Source organism: Cajanus cajan, chromosome 2 (assembly GCF_000230855.2).
Source record: "Cajanus cajan strain Asha chromosome 2, NIPB_CcT2T_4, whole genome shotgun sequence".
In the NCBI taxonomy this organism is placed as follows: Eukaryota; Viridiplantae; Streptophyta; class Magnoliopsida; order Fabales; family Fabaceae; genus Cajanus; species Cajanus cajan.
Window position 1 is genome coordinate 46,483,319 of NC_138518.1, and position 11,048 is coordinate 46,494,366.

At 40.2% G+C, this 11,048-nt stretch overlaps 1 protein-coding gene across 1 annotated transcript; it reads right to left on the bottom strand.

The window, feature by feature from the left end:
• Nucleotides 1-9,366: 9,366 nt before the first annotated feature.
• LOC145954972 (uncharacterized) lies at nucleotides 9,367-9,999 on the bottom strand. Its single transcript, XM_083069667.1, has 2 exons — nucleotides 9,961-9,999; nucleotides 9,367-9,903 (listed from the first exon to the last, which is right to left on the bottom strand). Exons 1-2 carry the CDS (start codon nucleotides 9,997-9,999, stop codon nucleotides 9,367-9,369), a joined length of 576 nt encoding a protein of 191 aa, XP_082925793.1.
• Nucleotides 10,000-11,048: the final 1,049 nt, after the last annotated feature.

Genomic DNA, 11,048 nt, shown 5'->3' on the forward strand with positions numbered 1-11,048 from the left:
CGGGGGGGGGGGGGGGAATGGAGTGGTAGAGACTTGCAGCCATGACTGTGGGAAAAAATTGGAGTGGCAGAAACTTGCAGTCATTGCCGTGGATTCACAACCATGGCCATGGAAAGGAAACTGAGCTGGCAGAAATCTAGAGCTAAAATGCTGATTTGAGCGCTGCAGCGGTGAGTGTAGATGACCGAATTGGGTCTTGAGGCATTCATGAAAGTTGTAACCTTGGATGTTATCTTTCCAATGGCGCTAGAATCACTCAAAAAGGAGATCTAGAGCTCTAGTTATGACCTTTTTATTGGGAAAAGGTCAAGCTTTCAGCATTTAGGAGAATGGTTGCGGTTTTTACAACTTTTAACAAGGTAGATGATGGAATTAGGACTTGGTGTCTTCATGAAAGTTGTAGGAAATCTTCTTATGTTTCATATGAGATAAGGATGAGAATGATTGGAGTAGTAGAACTCCCTATGGATTGTTTTAGGTGAAGGTTGTCAGTGTAGAAATATGTGATTTTGATAAATTGCATGTGATACATGTTGTATGATGGGTAAAATTGGTGAACATGAATAGAATGCTTGTGTCTATTGAATGTTGTGTGTTATAGGATGATGATGATGAGCATTGGTATGCTTTATATGATTGATATGCTATTATTGTACGAATTGTGAAGCATTGGTATGTGGTTCTTGGTTCAAATGTTAAACATTGGTATGCTGTACAAGATTGATGTGGTTGATCTCTATATGCATTGACTGTATGTAATATATATAGTAGATGTATGGTAAGGTATGGGTGCTAAGAATGTTGTGTGGCATTATAACATGATGGCTAACTTAGGATTTGAGGAAAGAAAATTATTTTGGAGTGGTGCTCGGGTAGGCCACTGTTTAGAAAACCCTCCTTGAGTAGGTGTGTCTCTTGGAGTAGGTTTTGAGGTGGGTTGAGTCTCCTCCAAATTCTTAGTTAGTGATTGAGTAAGGTAGGAGGTCGAGGGTTACAACCCTTAACTAAGTACCTGGAAAGGTTGTGTGGTTCCTTGAGGATAATGAGTGGATGAATTCCATATGTGACTTGGTAATACATGTCAAGGTCGTGGTAAGCCTATACCCAATTGTACTACTCCTGACAATGGAACCAGACTTTCCTAGTGTAAGTGATGAGACCCGAGAAACCAGAAGAGGGATTGGTATGTCATTTTGCTGTGATTAAGCCGATGCTTTAGGCATGAAAATGATTAGGTTGGTTCGGTAGGGTGGAAATCACTTGACTACTCATGTTGTTAGGAGATCTCCGTAGGTGAATGCGTGATGATGCATTAGTCAATATGTTTGCATATGATGTATGTTGAGATGTGTTCATGTGCATCTGATGTCTTTCGGGACATGATTGGGTGAGATACATGTTTGGTTGTGATGTGATTAGTTTCTTACAGGATATATAGTGTGTTGTTGTATATGATAGACTTGTTTTTATATGTACATATATTTTTTTAAAACCTCTAGCTTACCTTTTTTGTTTCCATGGTGGTTTGGCTGTGATGATCATACATTGTATGGGAACAAACCAGGGCTAGGCTTGAGGAGCTAATGTGGACATGGTTGTGATCTTTTTGATGGCAGTACTACTGATGTACCTTGTATAGATGTGCTTGACCAACACTAGGAAATGAGACTACTTATATTTGTTTGGTTTCATCTTATATACTCATGATACTTATATGTATGGTGTATTTTATTTTATTAATCTTGTACATTCTAGTAATATTAGTTGTTAGTGTTACTGATTTCATAGAATGTGGTACCTATAGCAGGTCATTACAATTGATATTATTTTTCAATTAAAATTAGAATGTTACTTTAATAATATCCATACACTTACATTAAATACAAATCTCAGGTAAATCTTCGATTCTATTAAACAATACTAACTATACTTTTATCGAACCTAAATTTTATTCTATTCGTATGTGTGACAATTCTTTTTACCATCTCTAGCCTGAATCCAAACATTAAAAACCAAATTTTAAAAAATTTAGGTATCTTAAGGAATCAAACTTTTATAAGGAGACCAAAAACTTTAATAAAAATGTTAAAGGATCTTGATTGGCTAAATTTTTATTCAGAGTCTGGAAATTAAATTTCAAAAAAATTAGGGACTATAAACTTAATTAACCATTATAAAATACATTAAATGAACATAATCCCACTGCTGAAAAATGAAAATGTCCATAACAAATCCCCTTTTTCATTCCAAAAGACAACAGAAACCGAAATCCCGAAATCAAAAGCTAAAAGCAGAATGGAGTAACAAATAAATGGATCCAATAATTTTTTAAATAAATTATAATAGAATGAATAAAAATAATTTATTTAAATTTATTAAAAAATTTACATAGAAATTTAATTTATCCAATCTATTTTAAGCAAAAAAATCTATCTAACCCCTCTATTAATTTTTATAGACAAATATTTGATCTTTCTATTTAAATAATATTTAAAAATTAATTAAAATTTATTTTTAAATATTTTATTTCTCTCTCTTTTATTTACGAATCATTATATTTTTTAATTTTTAAAAATTTTAAGACCTTTTTTTTATATCATAATAATTTTTTAAAATCTCAATCTAATAAATATCTCATATTTTAATTTAATAAATTTTAAAAAATAATAAATGTATTTACCAGTCTTCCATAAAATTAGAAAGATGAATGAAATCTTATTATTTATTTATTTTTATTATAAAAGATTAGTTAAATAAGTTTATTTATGGATATATTAAATGGATGGTGATGCTTTGACTTCCCATCCGTGACCAAAAACCTCAACCCCTCTTATGCTTAAAACAATGGGTACGCCATCAAGAGGAAGACGCAATGAGATTCACGTGTGAGTTGAGATTCGACGTTTAACTCTCTTAAAATCTCCACTTTATAATAAAAATATAAAGGTTAAATACATTTTTAATTTAAATAAAATATGCATATTTTAATTTTAGTTATATATATATATATATATATATTTTAATATTTTTTATGTCTCCAATTTTTTTTTATTCTTAAAAAATATGAACAAATAGTCTTTATATATTTTTTTTAATTCTTATCCTCTAAAATTTAAAGTCACTATTTTTTTATTCATAATACTCATTTTAAGGTAGATAAATAATATTTATTTTAGAAATTTAAATTTTTTTTTAGAAGTTTCGCATAATAATATGGTATCAAATACATATATGAGTTTCTCTAGGAATAATCACTTAATCATATAATAAACAAAAAAGTAGTTAATAAAGATCATAAAACACTAAAGACCAAAAAAGATAATTTCAATTTTAACAGGATAAAAAAAATTATAAGGACCAAAATAAAAAATAACTCATTTTATAGAAACAAAAAAATTTAATTAAAAATTTAATTATGTATAATCTATATTGTTATTATTATTACTAATGTAAAAAAAAATTATTTTGTACTTCTAATTTTTTTCTTAAAAAATATTTTAAAATAAAAATGTTAAATATGTATGAGTATTTAACAATTAGAGGGTGTGAGCAATTTGAATAATTATTCAAATGATGTTAGATATTTGAAAAATAATTTATGAAGAAGTAGAGAAAAAAGAATAAAATTTATATAAAAAAGAGTATGAAAGGTAAAGAGTGTTTAAAAGTTAATATACTAACGATCAATAAAATGCGTATAGCAAAAAGATATATATATTACCTTTTGTTAAGTCAAAAGACAATCTTGTATTAAGAAAAAAGATGATCTTGGATCTAATATTTTCTTTAGAAACTGTAACGACCCGGCTGGTCATCACACACAGCATAGCAAAAACAGCGCCACTTTGAAAGGAACAAGTATATACATATGAACATCTAAAATATATATATACACAAGGTCCAAATCTGAGCTAAGAAACAAAGTATACAAAATACATCTAGCAATGCTACATTAAGTAGCTAAAAACAACAAAAGAATAACTCCATCTGCTAGCTGCAGACCCACTTCAACACACCAACCTAACCCTGCTTTGCTCCCATACATAGTATGATCATCGCAGTCCAAACCACATGGAAACAACAAAGGGTAAGCAAGTGAAAAGAATCAACATATAAAACATATATAAGAAATGTGAACAGCTACAATTATCAGCACATCATCAGCATAAACAACAGTAAACACACAAATGCGTCGTCACGCATATCAACTAGATTTGGTCTCTTGTAAGTGGTATAGCTCGACCTGGCCCCTATACCGTGGTCACTTTGTACACGTGTGCCTCGACCTTGCTCACACATGGGACCACTAAAAACTTAGAGGAGAACAACAAGTTACCACTCCAAGGGTCAGCTTTCCAAGGAGGGTTTTCAACAAATTGGGCTCTAAGAGCACCACAACCGCTCAATCCACACAATGAGATGAGGATATTTCGAAAACATCTCCTCTAGTCTTAGTGATCAACAGCTCAGCCTTACGGCCTACAACAGCTCAACCTTACGGCCTACAATAGCTCAGCCTTACGGCCTACAACAGCTCAGCCTTACGGCCTACAACAGCTTATATCAGCATACAACATAGCACAGTAAATCAATATACGATAATGACAACATTAGAGCACAACTAAACAACTTACAGAACAACAATATACATCAACTACAGCTCAGCTCAGCATGGAACAACATTTATCAGCAATTTCAGCATAATTCATCATATATCACCATATAACAGCATATAAGATAACATATCATCCGCGCCCGACGCACTCATGGTCGCACTCGGCATGGCACAACCAGAGAGCATCAGGGCTCAATCGCGCCCGGCACAATACCTATTGCGCCTGGCGTGCTAAGAGGTAGAGACCTCAAAAGGTCTCATACGCTCGGTGTGCTAACCCGCGCTCAGCGCAAGTTAAGCATAGACCTCCCCAAGGTCTCACGCCCGGTGCAATATCAATTGGGCCTGGCGCCACCTCTGACAGAGACTCCTATGGAGTCTCCATGCCCGGCGAGACGGGGTCACGCCCGACACCACACCAGAACCACAAAATACCAAGTTACTTCCTGATATCGCGCCCAGCGCGATCCTACCATGCCTGGCACGGAGAACTACGCCCGGCGTGATGCCCAGTAACAACTCACCAAGTTCGAAAATCTTGCCCAAGACCTGCAAAAATCAACATTTCAAGCACATGCAAACCAGCCAAAATGCCACATTTTCACCAAACAGCTCAAAAACATCATCTTTTTACACATGTAATCACAAACAAGGAAAAATCCCCAAATTTCACCCAAAACCCCGAAAACCCGAAAACTCCATTTTCATCAATCTCAGCCATTAATCCGCAACAATCAGCCATCATGTGAGTTTCTAGCTCACCAAAACAAACAACCGGCAAGAAAATCCTAGCTTCCCTTATCTTGGCGCGAGAATCCGAGCTCCGTGAAGAAGGAGAACAATGAAGAGGAAGAAATGGAGAAGAAGGAGAAGCTTCGCACGACTAGCTCGTTCTGCCTAAGCTTGCTCAGCACCTAAGCTCACCAAAGAAGAATTCAGCAAGTGAGAATGAGAGTGAGTGAGAGTTTGAGAGTTGAGAGTGATGAAGGTTGGGGAAGAAAAGGAAAACGGAGGTGGGGGTCTCACAACCTCCCCAACAACAAGAGTTTTCGTCCCCGAAAAGAGACTTACTTGGGAAAAGAAACGGATACCGCTCCCTGCACTGTTGTTCCACCTCCCAAGTAGCCTCACTAGTAGTTGCATCCCACAACACCTTCACCAGAGCAATGGACTTGCCCCTCAGCTCCTTCAACTTATGATCCACCACAGCTACTGGCGACTTCTCAAATGTCAGATTCTCCTTCACCCACACATCATCCAGCTCCACCACATGACTAGGGTCATGAACATACTTCCTCAGCTAGGATACATGAAATACATCGTGTAAGTTTGAAAGAGATGGTGGCAAAGCCAACTGATAAGCAACCGAACCCACACGCTGTATGATTTGATAGGGACCAACAAACCTAGGTGTCAACTTGCTTGCCTTCAGCGCTCTACCCACACCAGAAGTCGAAGTCACCTTCAGAAACACATGCTCCCCTTCAGAAAACTCCAAAGGCTTTCGCCTTTTATCAACATAAGATTTCTGCCTACTCTGAGTAGTCTTCATCCTCTCCTGAATCAGCTTCACCTTCTCAGTAGTCTGTAAGATCAACTCCGGTCCCACAACCACTGACTCACCATCTTGATACCAGCATAGAGGAGTCCTACATCTTCTGCCATACAAGGCTTCAAACGGCGCCATCCCAATACTAGCATGGAAGCTATTATTGTAAGTGAATTCAACCAGCGGTAGGACCTCCTCCCAGCTTCCCAAGTGGTCTAACACACAAGTCCTCAGCAAATCCTCCAAGAACTAGATTGTCCTCTCTGACTGACCATCCGTCTGCGGATGATAAGCAGAACTCAGCTTCAGCTTCGTGCCTAAGGCTTGATGTAGACTCTGCCAAAATCTGGAAGTGAACATCGGATCTCTGTCTGAAATAATACTGGAAGGCACCCCGTGCAACCGTACTATTTCCCTCACATACAACTGTGTCAGCTTCTCCAAGGACCACTTGATGTTGACAGGTAAGAAATATGCACACTTGGTCAACCGATCAACAATCACCCAGATAACATCACTATTCATAGCTGACCTAGGCAACCCCACAATGAAATCCATAGTGATGCTATTCCACTTCCATTCTGGAATCTCCATCTGCTGCATCAAACCACTCAGCTTCTGATGCTCCACCTTCGCCTTATGATAGGTCAGACAGGCCGCCACATATTCAGTTATCTCTCTCTTCATACCAGACCACCAGAAAGTCTTCTTGAGGTCTTGGTACATCTTAGTCATACCAGGATGTATGTTAAGTCTGCTCTTGTGGCCTTCCTCCAACACAGCTCTCTTCAGCTCAACATCATGAGGTAGGCAAATTCTTCCCTTGAACCTCAAGATTCCATCTTCGCCCAACTCAAAACCAACAGCCTTCTCGGTACCCAGCAAACCAAGAAGTTTCACCAGCTCAACATCTTGCAATTGTTTATGTCCAACCTGCCTCAAGAACTCACTAGTTATGGTAATCATTCCACAACTAATGCGATCCTGAGCTAACTCCACACATAGATTCAAATCTCTGAACTCCTCAACCAGCTCCAACTCTCTCACCATCATACTAGACATGTGAATAGATTTCCTACTCAGCGCATCCGCCACAACATTGGCTTTCCTAGGATGATACATCAACTAGAAGTCATAATCCTTCAGAAACTCCATCCACCGCCTCTGCCTCATGTTCAGCTCCTTCTGATCAAACAGGTACTTCAAACTCTTGTGATCACTGAAGACGCTGAACCGAGCACCATACAGATAATGCCTCCATATCTTCAAGGCAAACACAACTGTTGCTAACTCCAAGTCATGAGTAGGATAATTCCTCTCATGGTTCTTCAGTTGCCTTGAAGAATATGCCATCATTTTCCTGTTTTGCATCAGCACACACCCCAGACCCTGGTGAGAAGCATCACAATACACATCAAAAGGTTCACCAGAGTCGGGCAACACTAGCACAGGAGAAGTAGTCAACCTCCTCTTCAGCTCATTAAAACTTCGCTCATAGGCATCTGTCCAAATGAACGACTTCTCTTTCATTGTCAACTGGGTTAGAGGCGCTACTATCTTGGAGAATCCCTCAATGAACCTTCGATAGTAACCCGCTAGACCCACAAAACTCCGAATGTCAATGACAGTTCTTGGACGCTCCCACTGCAGTACCGACTCCACCTTAGCCGGATCAATAGCAATCCCCTCAGCTGAAATAACATGTCCCAAGAACTTCACTTCATCCAACCAGAACTCACATTTTGAAAGTTTAGCGTACAACTCCTTCGCCTTCAAAAACTCCAGCACCAACCTCAAGTGCTCTCCATGCTCTTTCGGGGTCCTTGAATAAATCAGGATGTCATCAATAAACACCACCACAAATTTATCCAAGAAGGGCCGGAAGATCCTGTTCATATAATCCATGAACACTGCTGGGCGTTGGTCACACCAAACGACATCACAACATATTCATAGTGACCATACCTAGTCTTGAAAGCGGTCTTTGGTATGTCACTCTCTTTCACCCTAATTTGGTGATAACCTGACCTTAAGTCGATCTTAGAAAACACCGATGCTCCCTTCAATTGATCCATTAAGTCATCTATCCGGGGAAGTGTATATTTGTTCTTAATAGTCAACTTGTTCAACTGCCGGTAATCCACACAAAGTCGACTACCTCCATCTTTCTTCGTCACTAACAACACGGGAGCACCCCACGACGATACACTCGGCCGCAACAACTGCTTCTCCAACAGGTCCTCTAACTGACCTTTCAGCTCAACCAGCTCAGCTGGGGCCATCCTATAGGGAGCCACCGACACTGGCCCCGCACCTAGAACCAAGTCAATGCTAAACTCCATCTCCCTAGTAGGTGGCAACCTAGGCACCTCATCTGGGAACACCTCAGCAAAATCCCTCACCACATCAATCTCAACAATGACCCTCTCGGTCTCCACACTCATAGCAACAAGCAGAAGACAACACTCTGCCCCATCCCTCAACAATGATTCAGCTTGAACAATTAAAATCAACAGCTCCTCCTCCTCTTGAGGAAAGATCAGCCTCCTATTGGCAAAATCTATAAGGATGCGATTGGCAGACAACCAATCCATCCCTATGATTATGTCAATGTCCACCAAAGGTAAAAAGATCAAGTTCACCTTATACCTCTTCTCATTCACAACAATAAGACAGCCAACACACAGCTCAGAAGCAACTACCGAAGCAAAAGCGGGCGTCGACACTAGCAGTCTCAACCCCGAGTCACACACCGACACACTAGTATAGCAGCACAAGCATAAGAAATAAATGAATGAGAAGCTCCAGAGTCGAAAAGAATCATCACATCCTTACCAGCAGCTCTACCCTTCCCCTTCACAAGATCTGAGGAAGTAGAAGCTTCAACCCCAGTCAAAGCGAACACTCTACCAGCTGTAGTGGGTCTGTCACCCCTTTAAGCATCGCCCCTCTGAGCACCACTCCTCTGAGTATCTCTCTCCGGTCTATTTCTGGCGGGACAATTGGTCGACTCATGACCCATCTAATGGCACCTGAAACACCGGCTCTCCGTGTGTGGACAATCCCTGACAAAATGGGGTCCAGCACACCTGTAGCATCTAAGAGTGGCACCTCCACCCTGTCTCCCTCCTCTAGCAGCATCAGAAGGTTGCATAATGACAAGACCCCCTTGCTGTGGTTAGGGCCTATCATATGGCTTCCTCTAACTTCCTCCTCTCTTGGACCCAGCTGGTCCCTCAGCAGTCTTAGTCACACGGTTGCCACCTTCTAACCGCTCAACAACATTCGCCTTCTCAACTAAGGTCAGAAACTCAGTGATGGCCATAGGCACCACCACCTTCTTCAACTCCTGTCTCAAACCCTCAGCAAATTTCTTGCATTTCCAGGCCTCAAAAATAGCTTGCGAGTAGAAACGAGCCAAGTGCTCGAATCTCATCGCATACTCTGACACAGACAGCCCACCCTGGTGCAACCGCATGAACTCAGCGTCCTTGGCATGCCTCACGCTCTCCAAGAAGTACTTCTCCAGAAACACCCTCCTGAAGCACTCCCAGTCAACAACCACTCCTCTAGCAGTCAGCATGTGGTGAGTACCCCTCCACCAATGCTCAGCCTTCCTAACCAGCATGTATACAACATATGCCAGCCTCCTCTCTTGAGAACATCCCAACACTATGCAGATCTTCTCCAGCTCACAGATCCAGTGGTCAGCTACCTCCAGGTCTGCATCTCCCTTGAACTGTGGAAGATGGCATTTCTAGAACTCAGCTAGATCCTGACTCTCCTGTGACCCAACTGGTCTTGCTGCACCAGCTGCAACTCTATCAGCATCCATCCTAGCAAAATAAGCATTTTGCTGCTGCATAGCCATAGCCATCATCTCCATGGCACGGGCTATCTGCTCATTGATTCTAGTCATTGTCTACAAAAGTAACAACATCTTCAGTACACAATAACTAAACCAAACAACATTCAACAGCACAGCAAGCAACAAAGAAATTAGCACAGTAATCAACATAACACAGAGTCCAGCATAACAAAAGCCTAAAGGAACCACCCCCACAGAGTGTCCACTAGACTCGAGCTGCTCTAATACCACTAAAGTGTAACGACCCGGCTAGTCACCACACACAGCACAACAAAAACAACGCCTCTCAGAAAGGAACAAGTATATACATATGAACATCTAAAATATATATATACACAAGGTCCAAATCTGAGCTAAGAAACAAAGTATACAAAATACATCTAGCAATGCTACACTAAGTAGCTAAAAATAACAAAAGAATAACTCCATCTGCCAGCTGCAGACCCACTTCAGCACACCAACCTAACCCTGCTATGCTCCAATACATAATATGATCATCGCAGTCCAAACCACATGAAAACAACAAAGGGTAAGCTAGTGAAAAAAATCAACATATAAAACATATATAAGAAATGTGAACAACTACAATTATCAGCACATCATCAGTATAAACAGCAGTAAACACACAAATGAGTCGTCACGCATATCAGCTAGATTTGGTCGCTTGTAAGCGGTATAACTCGACCTGGCCCCTATACCGTGGTTGCTTTGTACACGTGTGCCTCGACCTTGCTCACACACGGGACCACTAAGAACTTAGAGGAGAACAGCAAGTTACCACTCCAAGGGTCAGCTTTCCAGGGAGGGTTTTCAACAAATTGGGCTCTAAGAGCACCACAGCCGCTCAATCCACACAATGGGATGAGAAAATTTTGAAAACATCTCCTCTAGTCTTAGTGATCAACAGCTTAGCCTTATGGCCTACAACAGCTCAGCCTTACGGCCTACAACAGCTCAGCCTTACGGCCTACTACAGCTCAGCCTTACGACCTACAACAGCTTATATCAGCATACAA

Excerpts from the sequence above, each read along its gene's own strand:
- LOC145954972 (XM_083069667.1), bottom strand. The coding sequence starts at position 9,999 with ATGGATGCTGATAGAGTTGCAGCTGGTGCAGCAAGACCA. Across the intron at positions 9,904-9,960 it reads CAGCTGGTGCAGCAAGACCA|TTCAAGGGAGATGCAGACCT; the intron begins GTTGGGTCACAG and ends CATCTTCCACAG.